The sequence below is a fragment of the Canis lupus genome, chromosome 12 (assembly GCF_048164855.1).
Source record: "Canis lupus baileyi chromosome 12, mCanLup2.hap1, whole genome shotgun sequence".
Taxonomy (NCBI): domain Eukaryota; kingdom Metazoa; phylum Chordata; class Mammalia; order Carnivora; family Canidae; genus Canis; species Canis lupus.
In genome coordinates, this window is record NC_132849.1 from 24715574 (window position 1) to 24733585 (window position 18012).

General features: G+C 38.5%; 1 protein-coding gene across 9 annotated transcripts in view; it reads left to right on the plus strand.

Moving 5' to 3' along the window:
- Nucleotides 1–18012, plus strand: part of DNAH6 (dynein axonemal heavy chain 6) — a 233560-nt gene that overhangs the window by 102974 nt on the left and 112574 nt on the right. For all 9 annotated transcript variants that reach the window (XM_072770018.1, XM_072770016.1, XM_072770010.1 and 6 more), the window contains 7 exons: nt 1830–2385; nt 3178–3300; nt 9981–10163; nt 10717–10860; nt 14792–15013; nt 15845–15992; nt 17820–17977. In XM_072770018.1, coding sequence (XP_072626119.1) covers nt 1830–2385; nt 3178–3300; nt 9981–10163; nt 10717–10860; nt 14792–15013; nt 15845–15992; nt 17820–17977 — 1534 coding nt within the window. The remainder of the gene's footprint in view (nt 1–1829; nt 2386–3177; nt 3301–9980; nt 10164–10716; nt 10861–14791; nt 15014–15844; nt 15993–17819; nt 17978–18012) is intronic.

Sequence of the window (18012 nt, forward strand, 5' to 3'; positions counted from 1 at the left end):
GCAAAGAGAGAGGGAGAGAGAGAGAAAGGCAAAGACACAGGTAGCGGGAGAAGCAGGCTCCATGCAGAGAGCCTGACGTGGGACTCAATCCTGGGTCTCCAGGATCACGCCCTGGGCTGAAGGCAGCGCTAAACCTCTGAGCCACCCAAGCATCCCAGTTTCCTAGGTTTTACAGAGTATGAGTATTTTTATTTTATTTTTTTATTTTTATTTTTTTTTAGATTTTATTTATTTATTCATGATAGTCACAGAGAGAGAGAGAGAGGCAGAGACACAGGCAGAGGGAGAAGCAGGCTCCATGCACTGGGAGCCTGATGTGGAATTCGATCCCGGGTCTCCAGGATCGCGCCCTGGGCCAAAGGCAGGCGCCAAACCGCTGCACCACCCAGGGATCCCCGAGTATGAGTATTTTTAATTTAGATAGATTCTATTAAAGCATTGTCCAAAGACATTTACATTTATACAAATGATTTTATGACAATACCTGTTTCCTTTTAAATGTTTTAGAGAGTGACCAAAAGTTGTACACTATTTTAATATGCATTTCTTTAATTTTTAATGCCATGGAGCATTATTTCTTGTGTCATTAGTCATTTACATTTATTTTTAGAGCATATTTCTATTGTGCTCTTTTTTATTGATTTGTAAGAAATCATAAACTTCATGTGGTATATAAATTGGAAATACTTTTCTAAGTCTATCATTCTTTAAGTTTATAGATAAAACCTTTTATCTCACACTAGTTTATGGGTTTTTGCTTGTTTGTCACTTTACCAACTTTAAAAATAATAGTTGTAGATTTCTTATCTTCCTTAGAAAGACCTTGGCTAGATGGAGGGTGGGTGTTAAAGAGGGTGCTTGTTATAATGAGCACTGGGTGTTGTATGTAAGTGATGAATCACTGAATTCTACTCAGAAACCAATATTATACTGTCTGTTAACTAGATTTTAAACTTTTTAAAAATTTAAATAAAATAGAGCAGCCCAGGTGGCTCAGCGGTTTAGCATAGCCTTTAGCCTGGGGCCTGATCCTGGAGACCCAGGATCAAGTCCCACGTCGGGCTCCCTACATGGAGCCTGCTTCTCCCTCTGCCTCTTTCTCTCTCTCTCTCTCTTTGTGTCTCTCATGAATAAATAAAATCTTTTAAAAATTTTAAATAAAATAAAATAAATTGAAAGTCCTTCTTAACCATAGTGTTGCAAAATACATCTCTTACATTTTCATCTAGTATTTTTGTTGTCATTTCATACTAAACTCTACTGCATTTCAAATATATTTGTGTATATAGTATGAGGTAAGAATTTAGCTTCTTTTTTACCCATAGAAATATCTCATATTATCTGCTTCTCACAGAAACAGTTAACTTTCCCTTTACTCCCTTTTTTTAACCTACTACTAATTTCTATTTCTATTCCCATCTTAGTTTTCTAAATGCCCATTCAGTTATAAGCATGCATAAATGCTTTTGGAAGAAATTGAGATATAAATATAATTTTTTAAATAAATTGATAAATTCATCATTTTCTATGTTTGGTTCTATGCCATGTACTGTGGACAATACAAACACATAAGAAATATTCCTTACCTCAAGAAGCTCCCAATGTACTTAAGAACATTGGTGTACTGTACAAGAAACAAAAAGAATCATATACAATATCAGAGAAATATTAGATTCTGGTATAACACATTGGACAGACTAGAACTGTGCATGTTCAGAAGAAAAGATCAAGGAGAAAAAGAAGATTCAATGTAATCAATGATTGTAATAAATTAATTGTAACAAATTGGGAAATATCAATAACTGATGGTTTTATTTTTGTTTTTTCAGTGGAATCATATCTGATCTTTTTCCTGGAGTCCAAATTCCAGAACATGATTATGGTATATTGCAGTCAACAATTATAGATGTCATGAGTAAAAAGAATCTTCAGCCTGAGATATGTATGGTTAAAAAAGTAATACAGTTTTATGAAACTATGCTGGTAAGACATGGTGTGATGTTAGTTGGGCCAACAGGAGGTGGCAAGACCACAGTTTACCAAATACTAGCAGAAACTTTAGGGAATTTGCATAAACTTGGTGTAGACAATCCCTTTTACCAACCAGTTAAAACGTACGTTCTTAATCCTAAATCAATTACAATGGGTGAATTATATGGTGAAGTTAACAACATAACCTTGGAGTGGAAAGATGGTTTGATGGCACTAAGTGTCCGAGCAGCTGTGAATGACACTTCAGAAGACCATAAATGGATCATCAGTGATGGGCCCGTGGATGCTCTTTGGATTGAAAATATGAATACAGTATTGGATGATAACAAGATGCTCTGTCTGGCTAACAGTGAGAGGATCAAACTCACACCTCAAATCCACATGCTTTTTGAGGTAAATATATATTATATGCCTTACTGTGGCATAAAATCATTCATTAGATTGGCATGCCATCATCAATTTTTTTCTTGTCGATATATCATTTACTATCTGTAAGGCCTACCATGGTGTTTTGTTTATATACGAAATTGTTTACATACTTATCAAATTGTCCTTTTATAATAGAGTGTGTATCCTGAGAACCAAAGACTCTAAGATATTCCTGTTTCTCTAAACAAGAAATAAAATAAATCTTCCTTAGCACTTGTTTCCTTTCTTTTGGAAATAATTAATATATAGCTTGATGATGTTACATAATTTGAAATACTTTCTAAGAAAAAAAAGTTATATTTACTATGAATAAATTATCCCTCTGTGGCATGAATATTGGTGAAGGGATTGGAAGAGGAATGTGGACCTAATAGAGCTGTAAAATATTCTGGAAGCTACCACCCCTACTGTACCCATTCACCAAACATGGATCAAATGCCTACTAAGTGCTAGGCATTCAGCTATGTATGAGATATAAGAATGAAAAAGTAAAGAAGTGAAAAGCAAAGAGGGGAAGAAAGAAATACTTCTACCTTCCCATAAGGATTTATTTAACATTATCCTCTTATATTTGTGTGGGGTTTTTCACCTTATGCCTCACTTACCTTTCCTCCTCCATTTTTGATTACTGAAGGCTGTCTCTCCTGTATACAAAGCTTTCAGTGTTAAGTTTAAACATGTGATCCATGAACATTGAAGGTGGAAGAATTAGGAAGTATAATTAACTACTTTTTGTTCAACTTCCTTGGATTTTAGGTGCAAGATCTAAGGGTTGCCTCTCCAGCAACAGTCAGTCGATGCGGAATGGTGTTCGTGGATCCTGAAGAACTGAAATGGATGCCTTATGTTAAAACGTGGATGAAGAGTATTTCTAAAAAAGTAAGGACAACCAGATACTCTACAATATATCCATCTGTCAAGATGGAGGCCCTGGTGTGCCCAAATTGCAGTAAGTTAAGAGATCTCATTGTGCTTCATGGAGGACATTCCAACATTATATCCAGTGCCTCTCCCTAAGAATTCTTGAGATGCTCCAGAAATGTTAATATCCTCCCCAAATTTGTCATTATCTGTTACCTCAGCCTGCCAGGCTGCCTAGGCACTGATTCCTGCCCACTCTCCCTGGCTTCTCTGCAGATTGGTTCCTCTCCAGGACAAATACAAACTGCTTCCTCAAGTCCCCCAAACACAGCTAGCACAGGCTGGGGCATTAAAAGACTCTGCAGAAGGCTTGGGACAATGAGGGAATCACAAGGCAGAAAAAGAACATTTCAATCCAGGCACTGTCATTGTTTTTAGATTGTAGAGCCCCTATCACCTCTGAGAGAAAGGAAAGCCAGTTTACCTCCCACCCAATCTTAGGTCTCTGGCCCAAGATGAGTTTTTACCTCGGAGAAAACATGCCACATTATTATATGGAACAGCTCAGGTCTATATCACCTTCTGCACCCTCTCCATTCTAAAACAAGAGTTCTCTTTGCCTTAGCTTAACAAGGGAGCTTTGGAGGTGTTGCATCCCATCCCAGCCCCCACTCCAGAGAGCCATTTTTTTTTCTGCCTCTCCTCCTCCAAAGATGAATCAGGAAATTATTATTTTTTTCATTCTTAGGCATCAACATTTGAACAATAATATGTTCCAGTTTCAGAGTACATTATCAAAGAAAATAATCCTCAGAATTGAGAATGTATCATGAACTACCATAAGATTTTAAACTTTCCCAAATTTACTCTTCTTTTTAAATTAATAGGCGGTGTTACTTAAAGCACTCTTAGGTTTATAAAAAACATTTAATGGAAGGTACAGAGCATTATCATATATACTCCTCCTCCAAATATAGTTTTTCCTATTAACATCCTGCACTGGCGTGGTACATTTGTTAAAAGTGATTTGTTAAAATTGATGAAACATTACTGATATATTACTATCAACTAAAGTGCATGGTATATGTTGGTGTTCACTTTCTGTGTTGTATAGTTCTGTGGGTTTGGACAAGTATGTAATGTCACGTATCCACTCTTATATAATTATACATAATAGTTTCACTGACTTAAAATCTGTACTGTACCCATGCATCCATCCATATCCCTCCCAACCCCTGGCAACCATTCATCTTTTTATTGTCTCCATAGTTTTGCCTTTTTCGGAATGTCATGTAGTTTTTTCAGATTGGCTTCCTTCACTTAATAATACGCTTCTAAGTTTCCTCTCTGTCTTTCTGTGGCTTGATAGCTCATTTCTTTTTGGTGCTGAATAATATTCCACTGTATGGATTTACTAAGTCTATCCATTCATCTACTGAAGGACATCTTGATTGCTTCCAGGTTTGGGCAATTATGAAGAAAGCTGTAAACATCTGTATGTTTATCTGTTTTTGTGTAGATGTAAGTTTTCAATTCACTTGGGTAAAATACCTAGGAGTATGATTGCTGGATTTTATGATAAAATTTTATTTAGCTTTATTAGAAACTGCCAGTTCATCTTCCAAAGTGCTATACCATTTTGCATTCCCACCAGCAATGAATAAGAATTCTTGCTGCACATCCTCACCAGCATTTGGTGATATTGGTGTTTTAGATTTTCACCATTCAAATAGGTATGTCTTGTTGCTTTAATGTGCCTTTCTCCAATAGGTTATCATGTATGTTTTTTCATATGCTTATTTATCATCTGAATATCTCCTTTGGTGAGGTGCCTATTCAAATCTTGCTCATTTTTTATTGGGTTGTTTCCTATTTTTTAGTTTTTCAAGTTCCTTTTTTTATAATAAATTTATTTTTTTATTGGTGTTCAATTTGCCAACATACAGAATAACACCCAGTGCTCATCCCGTCAATTGCCCCCCTCAGTGCCCGTCACCCATTCACCCCCACCCCCTGCCCTCCTCCCCTTCCACCACCCCTAGTTCATTTCCCAGAGTTAGGAGTCTTCATGTTCTGCCTCCCTTTCTGATATTTCCCACCCATTTCTTCTCCCTTCCCTTCTATTCCCTTTCACTATTATTTATATTCCCCAAATGAATGAGACCATATAATGTTTGTCCTTCTCCGATTGACTTATTTCACTCAGCATAATAACCTCCAGTTCCATCCAGGTTGAAGCAAATGGTGGGTATTTGTTGTTTCTAATGGCTGAGTAATACTCCATTGTATGCATAAACCACATCTTCTTTATCCATTCATCTTTCGATGGACACCGAAGCTCCTTCCACAGTTTGGCTATTGTGGCCATTGCTGCTAGAAACATTGGGGTGCAGGTGTCCCGGCATTTCATTGCATCTGCATCTTTGGGGTAAATCCCCAGCAGTGCAATTGCTGGGTCGTAGGGCAGATTTATTTTTAACTCTTTGAGGAACCTCCACACAGTTTTCCAGAGTGGCTGCACCAGTTCACATTCCCACCAACAGTGTAAGAGGGTTCCCTTTTCTCTGCATCCTCTCCAACATTTGTGGTTTCCTGCCTTGTTAATTTTCCCCATTCTCACTGGTGTGAGGTGGTATCTCATTGTGGTTTTGATTTGTATTTCCCTGATGGCAAGTGATGCGGAGCATTTTCTCATGTGCTTGTTGGCCATGTCGATGTCTTCCTCTGTGAGATTTCTGTTCATGTCTTTTGCCCATTTCATGATTGGATTGTTTGTTTCTTTGTTGTTGAGTTGAATAAGTTCTTTATAGATCTTGGAAACTAGCCCTTTATCTGATACGTCATTTGCAAATATCTTCTCCCATTCTGTAGGTTGTCTTTTAGTTTTGTTGACTGTATCCTTTGCTGTGCAAAAGCTTCTTATCTTGATGAAGTCCCAATAGTTCATTTTTGCTTTTGTTTCTCTTGCCTTCGTGGATGTATCTTGCAAGAAGTTATGGGGCTGAGTTCAAAAAGGGTGTTGCCTGAGTTCTCCTCTAGGATTTTGATGGACTCTTGTCTCACATTTAGATCTTTCATCCATTTTGAGTTTATCTTTGTGTCTGATGTAAGAGAATGGTCTAGTTTCATTCTTCTGCACGTGGCTGTCCAATTTTCCAGCACCATTTATTGAAGAGACCGTCTTTTTTCCAGTGGATAGTCTTTCCTCCTTTGTCGAATATTAGTTGACCATAAAGTTGAGGGTCCACTTCTGGATTCTCTATTTTGTTTCATTGATCTATGTGTCTGTTTTTGTGCCAGTACCACACTGTCTTGATGACCACAGCTTTGTAGTACAACCTGAAATCTGCCATTGTGATGCCCCCAGCTATGGTTTTCTTTTTTAAAATTCCCTTGGCTATTCGGGGTCTTTTCTGATTCCACACAAATCTTAAAATAATTTGTTCTAACTCTTTGAAGTAAGTCCATGGTATTTTGATAGGGATTGCATTAAACGTGTAAATTGCCCTGGGTAACATTGACATTTTCACAATATTAATTCTGCCAATCCATGAGCATGGAATATTTTTCCATCTCTTTGTGTCTTCCTCAATTCCTTTCAGAAGTGTTCTATAGTTTTTAGGGTATAGATCCTTTACCTCTTTAGTTAGGTTTATAGCTAGGTATCTTATGCTTTTGGGTGCAATTGTAAATGGGATTGACTCCTTAATTGCTCTTTCTTCAGTCTCATTGTTAGTGTATAGAAATGCCACTGATTTCTGGGCATTGATTTTGTATCCTGCCACACTGCCTAATTGCTGTATGAGTTCTAGCAATCTTGGGGTGGAGGCTTTTGGGTTTTCTATGTAGAGTATCATGGCATCGGCAAAGAGGGAGAGTTTGACTTCTTCTTTGCCAATTTTTTTTCTCTTTGCCAATTTGAATGCCTTTAATGTCTTTTTGTTGTCTGATTGCTGAGGCTAGGACTTCCAGTACTATGCTGAATAGCAGTGGTGAGAGTGGACATCCCTGTCTTGTTCCTGATCTTAGGGGAAAGGCTCCCAGTGCTTCCCCATTGAGAATGATATTTGCTGTGGGCTTTTCGTAGATGGCTTTTAAGATGTTGAGGAATGTTCCCTCTATCCCTACACTCTGAAGAGTTTTGATCAGGAATGGATGCTATATTTTGTCAAATGGTTTCTCTACATCTATTGAGAGGATCATATGGTTCTTGTTTTTTCTCTTGCTGATATGATGAATCACATTGATTGTTTTACGAGTGTTGAACCAGCCTTGTGTCCCGGGGATAAATCCTACTTGGTCATGGTGAATAATTTTCTTAATGTATTGTTGGATCCTATTGGCTAGTATCTTGGCTAGTATCTGTCCCGGGGAGAGGCCGGATCCTGGGCTGTGTCCGGCGCCCTGTGCTCCGGAGCCTGCGCTGTTGGATTCGCCCTCCCGCCCGCAGCCCCCTCCGCGGAGCCTCTTCCTACGCCCGAGCCCCTCCGAGCTGCTCCAGTCCCGCCGTGGGCGCTGCAGCCCTTAGGGAGCTCGGCGCACTGTCCCGAGTGTTAGTGTCCCCGGGAGCCCGAGGGCATCCCCGCCCTCCTGGGTCCTGCTCCAACTCCCCGCGAGCCCCTTTCCCCCGGGAAGGTCGGTGCAGCTCCTGCTCCTCCGGGACGGGGCTCTCCTGTCCTGGGGACACTCGCCCCGGCCTCAGCCCGGCTCCTCGCGGGGCCCCTCCCCCTCGGAGGCCTTTTGTTTCTTTACTTCTTCCCCCCACCCCCCCTCCGTCTTCCTACCTGATAGAAGCACGAACTCTTCTCACTGTAGCATTCCAGCTGGTCTCTCTTTAAATCTCAGGCCGAACTCTGTAGGTTTTCAGGATGATATGAAGGTTACCTAGGTAATGTGGTGGGGACAGGTACTTGGGGACCCTACTCTTCTGCCATCTTGCCCCGCCTCCCTCGAGTTCTTTATAATATTTTGGAGACAAGTTCTTTGTAGGGTGTGTGTTTTATAAAAATTTTCTCCCAGCCCGGCTTGTCTTTTCATTCTTTTTACAATCTTTCACAGAACACAAGTTTTATTTTGTTTTGTTTTTAAGATTTTATTTTTTATTCATGAGAGACACAGAAAGAGATAACACAACTTCTTTATTTTAATGAAGTCCAGCTTATCAAATATCCTTTCATGGTTTGAGCTTTTGGCATTGTTCTGGAAACCATTTCCAAACCTAAGGTCACCTAGATTTTCTCATCTGTTATCTTCTAAAAGTTTTTATAGTTTTGCTTTTTACATTTAGGTCTGTGGTTCATTTTGAGTTAACTTTTGTGAAAGGTGTAATATCTGTGTCTACATTCATATTTTTTTGTGCATAGATGTCTAGTTGTTACAACACCATTTGTTGAAAACACCATCCCTTCTCCATTGGATTACCTTTGCTCCTTTGTCATAGATCAGTTGATTATATTTGTATGAGTCTATCTCTGGATGGACTCTATTCTGTTCCATCGATCTATGTGTCTGTTCTTTTGCCAGTATCACACTGTCTTGATTACTGTCACTTTATAGTAAGTCTTGAAGTCAGATAACGTCAGCTTTCTAACTTTGTTCTTCAATATTATGCTATTTTGGGTATTTTGCCTCTCTGTATGCTGAAATACACAAAATAACTTCCTGGTGTTTTGATTCAGACTATATTGAATCTATAGATTAAGTTAGGAAGTATTGACATTTTAACAATATTGGATCTTCCTGTCCATACACATTGAATATCTTTCAGTTTACTTCGTTCATCTCTATCTTTTCATCAGAGTCTTGTAGTTTTTCTTATTTAGCTCTTGTACATATTTTGTTGGAATTATACCTAAGTATTTCATTTTTTGTGCTAATATAAATGGTGTTATATATTTTATGCCAAATTCCAATTATTCACTGCTGGTATATAGGAAAGCAATTGACAACTTTGCATCCTACTACCTTGCTATAAGTGCTTATTAGTTCCAGGAGTTTTTGGTAAATTCTTACATAGACAATCATGTCATCTGTGAACAAAGACATTTTTTTCTTCCTTCTGTGTACTCTACTTCTTTTTATTGTCCTACTGCATTAGCTAAGAGTTCCAGTACAATGTTAAATAGGAATGCTGAGAAGGGCTACATTCTTTTTAAATCTTTGGGAATTATTCCTCTCCTTACATAGATTTTTAAATTGCTGTTTTTTATATTTCTTGTTTTTAATTGTTCTTAATTATAAGACTGCATGAAACATATATTGACAGTTAACAAATGATTATAAGACATTGTCCACTACCCAGAATCTCCTCTATATGTCTCTTCCAAATCAGATTTTTTTATCTCAATTTGTTTCATATCTTGTGATGTTTATACCCTTTAATCTAAAAGTCACAGAACAGGGACACGGGGTGGCTCAGTGGTTTGGTGCCTGCCTTCAGCCCAGGGTGTGATCCTGGAGTCCCAGGATCGAGTCCCATATCTGGCTCCCTACGTGGAGCCTGCTTCTCCCTCTGCCTGTGTCTCTGTCTCTCTTTCTCTCTCTCTCTGTGTCTCTCATGAATAAATAAATAAAATCTTAAAAAAAATAAAAGTCACAGAACATATTGCAATACACAGATTTAAACTAACCCATTTCTAAATTTGCTTACATATTTCATCTAGTCTTACTAAAATATTATTTGTTTATATGATTTTCAGCTGAATGAAGAAACCCAAGAATATATACTGAACCTTTTCCAACGTTATGTTGATGATGGTTTACATTTTATCAATAAAAAATGTGGCCAAGCTATCCCACAAGTGGACATCAGCAAAGTTACTACACTATGTTGCTTACTGGAGTCTTTGATACTTGGGAAAGATGGAGTTAATTTGACAATGGTATGAAAGGTTTTTCTCACTGCTATAAGGCTAGGAACATGAGATTGTTGTATAGATACTTTGCAAATAACAATTTTCTGTAAAACAATCATTTTTTATTTTTAAGTTAATTTTTTAGTGGAGTAATGATTATGAATCAGAATCTCAAAATTGGAAGGAATGTAAGAGAACCTATAGTTTACTTTTGTACTCAGTATTTAAACTTCCTACAGTGTACAACACATTCTGCAACACATTCCCAGTATGTGTCTGCCTAGCAGCTGCTTAAATACCTTCACGGAGGTGTAAACAAAGTGATAATAGTCCATTGAAAGACAGCCTTGAGCTTTTTCCTACATATCCCTTGCCATTCATTTTCTCCTCAGTGTATTTAAATATGTAAAACATTGCTCTGTGAACTCTTGAGTCAACCATAAGAAACATATATTGTACCCTTTTTAAAATGCATAAGCCTAAACAAAAGAAAGCAATCTTTTGGCTTGGCTTTGCAATTTAAGGATTCTGTTTATAAAGTTAAATAAAATACTAAAATTCTTTCTCCTTGTTCATTCAGGAACAAACAAAATTGAATACAGTACTATGTCAGACTTTTGTATTCTGTTATTTATGGTCTTTGGGTGGCAATCTAACTGAAAACTACTGGGATTCTTTCGACACATTTATTAGAGCACAATTCGATGATAATCCTGATGCCAGGGTAAGAGCCAGATAAATTTCATTTTAACATAATTACTCTGAATCATTAAAATTAAATTTCAAGACTAAAATTTTAAAGGATTTAGTTCTGCAAATAAAAATATGTCACTAAAAGATTCTAAGATAGAGCAAATGAAGGGCTCCTGAGTGGCTCAGTCAGTTAAGCATCTGCCTTTGGCTCAGGTCATGATCCCAGGGTCCTGGGTTTGAGCCCCCACATCAGACTCTGCTCAGTAGGGAGCCTGCTTCTCCCTCTTCCTCTGCCACTCCCCCTTGCTTGTGCTCTCTCTCTCTCTCTCTTTCTCTATCCCAAATAAATAAATAAAATATTTTTAAAAATAAGATTGAGCAAAAGAATAAATATATTGAGGATAATGTCAACCAGGTTTCTCACTGTTAGCAAAAGGATTTATTTACAAATATGTAAGGGGAGAAATTAGAAGGCACCTGTGTTCTTGCATTGGAATTGGAAGTCTTAGTACTCATAGATCAAAAAAAATGAATATATGAAAATGAATACATATATTCATACAACATACGTAAATTTCCTAGTTCTGTTTGCTGATAGGAATTAGAAGAAAGGAAACCTCAAGAGCAATATGCATACCTAATATGATAAGTTCTAAATATCTGTTCTCCATGAAAGGGAGCCAAGGCTCTTTAATGAAATAGCTGATTCCAGGAGTAGGACAGGGGAAAGTGCAAAATTATGACAGCAAAGAAGTACTCAAAGAATGATTACTCATGTCAAAAGACTCTCACTGACCAAATCTGAACAGATTTGAGCATTAAAATAAATAATAATAGTATAAGATTACAAGCCTTTACATGAAATAAAAATCTGTGTGTCAGTATTCATAACAGAAATATACCTGAATAAATGGGGGAGAAGGAAGAGCTGTTTTTCACAGAATACCAATTAATCTATATAGGAGAAATGATGGAGTTAGAAAATCATTACTCTGCAGCCTCTATAGTAATAATTGATTTAGGCAAGAATTATCAATAGATACTAAAGCTAGTGAATGAAGGCTTGATGAGAAACAATATTTACATAGTTTCAAAGTATTTCCTACAAATTATTGATTAATTGCAAAAAGAAAACTAGTATTGTTACAGTAAAGAAACCATGCAGACACTACCTTAACTAAGAAATCAATTTAACATCATCAGTATTAGGACAAACCTGTGCCTCCTGATATAGAGCACTGAGAAGGATGCAACCTCACTTGTGAAGTATTCCTTTCAAACATGGATGATCTGAATCTAATTATGAAATACACCTGGAATACCCAAACTGAGGAGCATTCTATAAAATAAATTGGCTTATATTCTCCAAAAATGTCTGTCGTAGGAGACAAAGAAAGCTGAGGACCTTTTCCAAATGAAAAGACTAAAGAGATATAACTAAATACAGTGCATTATCCTGTATAGGGTCCTAACTGGGGAAAAACATAGCTATAAGTGGCATTATTAAAAACACTGACAATATTTGAATATGGAATGTAAGTTAGGTAATAACATATCACTATTCAATTTCCTGATTTTGATTGTGATTATATAAGAAAATATCTTTGTTGTTCAGGAAACACACACTCAGTTATTTAGAGTAAGGTGAAATAGTGTATACAATTAACTCTCATAGAGTAGAAAAAACAATAATAAAGCAAAGGGGGCAAAATGTGGACAATCAATCTAGATAAAGAATATATGAGGTTCTTTGCACTCTTTTTTTAACTTTTCTTTAAGTTTTAGATTATATAAAAGTAAAAAGTTACCAAAAGAAGAAAAAATTCCCTAAGAATCTAAACCCTATGGATTAGGACCTTATCGTAGGTATGAAACACTTCTGGATCCTCAAGATGACTGTATCATAATTGGACAGGATGGACCATTTTAAGGACAATTGGAAATTTGAGACAGACAGATCTCTCTGGATCAAGAGAAATGATCTGGGATGGTCAGTAGGAGATGGTCCAAAGCAAGCATTCATTTCAACAGATTCATTTCAACAAATAGTATTCATATCAACAAATATGTACTGAAAATCTATTACACAATAGGCACCATTCTGTGTACTGGGGCTAACACAAGTAAACAGAGTGTGGTATTAGCACAACATAGACAAATAGACCAGACAGGTAGACTAGTGACTTCTCTCAGAGGAAGGTATGGATGGTATTGATGGGGAAGGGGAAGAAAGGAGCATTCTGAGGCTCTGAATATGTTCTACATCATGATCCAGGGGTAGTTACATTGATATTTGCATATGCAAAAACACCTTAAACTGAACCCTTAAAATCTGACAAAAGATGTTACACCTCAAAAGTTTAAAAAAAATAGGATAAAATAGAAAATAGAGTGAATTGCAGACAGTAGGGGTAAATATTATATATATATTTGTAGACACACGTATATGTATGTACTAGGTCACCGTATAAAATGGATTTCTTATTAAGAGTTACTGTTGGGCACCTGGGCACCAGTCAGTTAAGCATCTGCCTTTGGCTCAGGTCATGGGCCCAGGGTCCTGGGATCAATCCCCTGTGGTCCTCGTTGTCATAGTTGTCATCATCATCGTGGTCGTTGGGCTCCCTGCTCAGCAGGGAGTCTGCTTTTCCCTCTCCCTTGCTTGGCCCTTCCCCCTCCATTCATGTTCTTTCTTTTGCTTTTTGTCTCTCTAAAATAAATAATCTTTTTTAAAAAATAAAGTTGCTGTCAAATGAGATTGAAATAACTGCTCTGCACAGCTGCCAGAATGAACTTTCTGAAATACAATCTAGTCATGTCACCTATCTGCTCAGAATCCTTCATTGAATTCTTGGTCCAAGCTCTTTAAAAAGTGAAGCTGGAGCACCTAGGTGGCTCAGTCAGCTGAGCATCTAACTCTTGGTTTCAGTTCAGTTCCTGATCTCATGGGTGGTGAGATCCATGCTCTACACGATCTGCTTGGATATTCTTTCCCTCTGGCCCTTCCACATCCCCGCCCCCCCTTGCGCACACATGCCTTCTCTTGCTCTAAATAAATACATAAATATTTTTTAAAAAGAAAGAAAAAAGAAAACTAGAGCTTTTCATAACCTGGCCCCTGTGTTCCCAGATTATCTCTCACTGTACATACTGCTCTCATATTTCCCAGCATGGTACTTCCCATGTCTTCAGCCTTCTCTTTACCCTCCTTTCCTCATCCCATTTCTTCTTTGCCCATGGGACTCCTGCTTGTCCTTCAAGTCTGAACTGTAACATCACCTCTTGGAAGCTTTCTTGATTGAATTTCCAGCCATCACTATAACCCCTGCAAATAGAAATGAATCATCTTGCCTTTGTAAATGTACTAACTCCACTGGACTCTTACTTCTCTGTAATATTAACTGATATGCTTGTATTCCCCCATGTGAATTTCAGGGTCATTAAAGACAGACACTGGGTCTCATTCATCATTCACGTCTACCACCAAGCACAGTAGTTGGCAAGGAGTAAGCCCCCAAATGTTTACTTGAATTGAAAATGCTCTACAATTCAAGTCTAAGGTGGTTTTAAAAAAAAAAGATTTATTTGAGAAAAAGAGTGAGAGAAACAAGCCAGGGGGAGGGCAGAGGGACAAGCAGACTCCCCCCTGAGGGAGGAGTGGGGGCTCAATCCCAGGACTCTGAGATCATGACCTCCGCCTAAGTCAGATGCTTAACTGACCAAGGCACCCAGGTACCCTCTAATCTAAGGTTTTAATATAATAGATATATAATATTTTTTGTTCATTGTGTTGCATAGTTATGTTTAAAGTATTAGATTTTGATACCTAAACAACTATTTCTCTACAAAGAAAATAGAAACCCAAATACATTCATATTCTATGACTGCCTTTGTTTATGTGTGAATTTTTCTATTGCTACGTGTCAATCCTATTGAACACGGTATTTGATTTTATACTTCAGCTTCCCAGCTCTGGCGACCTGTGGAGCATTCACATGGACTTCGACACCAAACGGCTAGATCCCTGGGAACGAATAATACCTACCTTCAAGTACAGTCGAGACATTCCCTTTTTCGAAATGCTTGTCCCCACAACTGACACAGTGCGCTTTGGGTATCTAATGGAAAAACTGCTGGCAGTCAGGCATTCAGTGTTGTTTACGGGAATAACTGGAGTTGGCAAGGTGGGAAACCTATCTGAAACGAGGTCTGTCCACAAATGAGGGCATGGTAGACATAGAACTGTAAGCCCCAGAAATAACACATTATTTTTCAGAGGAAATTCCTTTGAATTTTGATCATTTTGCAGGAAGAATGTAACTATGCTGAATCTATGTCTAGAGAATTACTCCGAAGTTTGCCAGTTTCTGAGTAAATCCTTGGGGTCAATACCACACATAAACCAGAGGACCCTGTGGACCAATGTTTTGGGGCTTGGGAGCTTTTTTTGTTATTTTATCCCTTGGAATTTCTGAGGCTGCCACCACACAGGTGAGGGTGGGAATTGGTCAGAATAGTTTGTGTCCCCAGCAGAGGGTTGATAAAGCTCAGTGTGTCTGCTCTTGCCCATTTACTTCTATCTGACATAGCAGTGGGGTTTGGAAAAAACAGAGTGTGGAGGGAAATGTTGATTGTGTGGTCTTTATCATTTGGGAGGGGCCCCCATAGAGACTCGCTATTGACTATTTCTTTTTTTTTTCCTCTTTTATTTCCCTTCTAAGTTATTTCTAAAAGAAGTTTGGGTTCTTCTATGCTTGACTTGGATAGGAACCAAGTTGGATTTTGGTATAAAACCAAAATAAAAACTTTTGCTAAGATAGAGCTGGTTAGAGTATTTCTATGACTCTGATAAATATAATTAAATATAATCCCTAGGAAGAAGGTAGACATTTCAATGGGGCTTTAACCTATCTCCTTTATCCTGTTTCTTACTCATTGTACTGGATTATTACTGATGTAGATGATTGAAAGATATATTGAATATGAAATCAATTAACATATTTTTAAATTTAAAGTCTGTCATTGCAAAAGGATTGTTGAATAGAATTCAAGAAACAGCTGCCTATGTTCCTGTTTATCTAAATTTTTCTGCTCAAACTTCATCTGCAAGAACACAGGAGATTATTGAGTCAAAACTGGAAAGGAAAAGAAAAAATATACTAGGTAAGAGTTATCATTTTTATTTGTCTCACACAAATTATTTATTAAACTAATAACCACAAAAACATTGCATGTAATAAAGGTTAAAGGATATCATCTTTGCTTAATTTATTTGTAAAGGTGATTCTGTGAATGGTATTCTTTACTGTGCTGTATATCCAGATATCTTACCGTTAGCAAGCAAGGATTTTATTTCTATCATCACCTTCAACTCAGAACATCTTCAATCTCTGGCTCTCTGTGGCTCTCCCTTTCCATGCAGGCTTTCAAACCTGCACTGATTTCCCTTTTTTTAAAACAGACCAACAAATAAACCACTTTGTATCTGGTATGCTGTTATCTGAACTCAGCAAGGAATCAGCATGAAACTATCTAGGTTTTTTTTTTTGTTTTTTTTTTTTTTCCAGTCAGAGCTACCAGCCAGGCATCAGTGGGATCTCCCTCTCCATCCCATATTAACTATTAGATAAATAGCATCACTTTCTGGTCACTTGCAGCTATTTTGAGTCAGGTCTAATGTAAAGTTTCAATTCCAAACCCAATGTAAAGCTGGGTTCTCTGCCATAGACCTGGTTTGTGTCTCATGGGGCTGGAGGTGGAGGGGGGCATGGGGTGCCCTTTTGCCCTTCCTGGTCCTCCCTATAGGAGGCTCTGGTGTGTCGGGAGGGGAGAAGGAGAGGAAAGGACAAGTGTTCTCCCTAACTAACATTTAGATGGGCCTCCATGTGGATTGTCCCTGCTTCTCTCGCTGATGATGAATGACTGTCCATGCTGTGTGTCAGGCTTCCAGGAGCAGGTTCTCTGAAGGACTCCCCAAAAGGGTGTACACAGGCCAGGCATTGGCATCCCCATTGGAAGTTTCCCTAATGTTGGGAACCAGGGCCTCAGCCCCGTCTCAGTCCCACCTTTCAGAGTATATCCTGCAGTCCCTGCTACTGGGTCCACTTGGCTGGCCCACAGCCTCCCTGGGTGAAATACTAGCCAAGCTCGAGCCAGCTGCCTTCCACGGTGTCCATTATCTAATGGGCCCTCTGTGCCAACCTGTGAGGATACCAGCTGCTTTACTGCCTCCTCTCTATTCCCTTTTTCCCGTTCTGGTAGGCACAGGGTAGTGAGTGCCAGTCTCTCTGATAGGAGACCATGCCTTTGTGAAGGATTCTCTTGAAGCCCCTCCCCATGCCTGTGCTGCAAGTTGGCTTCAGGGATCTGGAAGATGGAATTGGGCACTGAGTTTGCCTTGATTCCTTCACTGTTGGCAAGTGCTGGATGCCAGAGTGGGCAGGGTCACCCCTGCTTAGGCCATTTCCTTTTCTTTGTCATTACTCTTTTTTTTTTTTTTGACTAGTATGCATATTGATGTTCTCTAAGTTAAATATGGCAGTGTAAAGCTCCACCATACTGGACTTCTCTTTGATGTGATCAGATGCTTTTGAACATCCAGCCCTGTTTTCCCTATGGAGGGTGGTGCAATGGTATTTATGTAAGGAAACTTTTGGAGTACTTCTATCTCCTGCTCTAAAAAGAAAATGACCTTCCTCCCCCATGCCAGGCCACACGTCAGGGGAGGCAATGTCAGTGCCTGAGATTGAGAAAGATCCAGACTGACTGGAGAGCTGGCATCATCCTGCACCTCTGAGAGCGAGGGCGAGGGTCCACCCGGCAGTATGGATGTCTCAGCTCTGTGCACCCCTCCCTGCTGGGGCCCTCCTCACTCAGAACTGAGCTCATTATGACCTATGGGGTGTTCACTGAGTCCAAAGCCCTACCTGAGCTTTTGTCTTACATTTTCCAGTGGCAAATCTTAATTCTTAAATTCATTTTATTCCCTAGGAGCACCAGGAAACAAACATGTTGTGATTTTTGTTGATGATTTAAACATGCCCAGACTGGATCGCTATGGCTCTCAGCCTCCAATTGAATTACTTCGGCAGTATCAAGATTTTGGTGGATTTTATGACAGAAGCAAACTATTTTGGAAAGATATACAGGTTACTTTAGGTTTTAAATTACTTTGTGTGTTTAA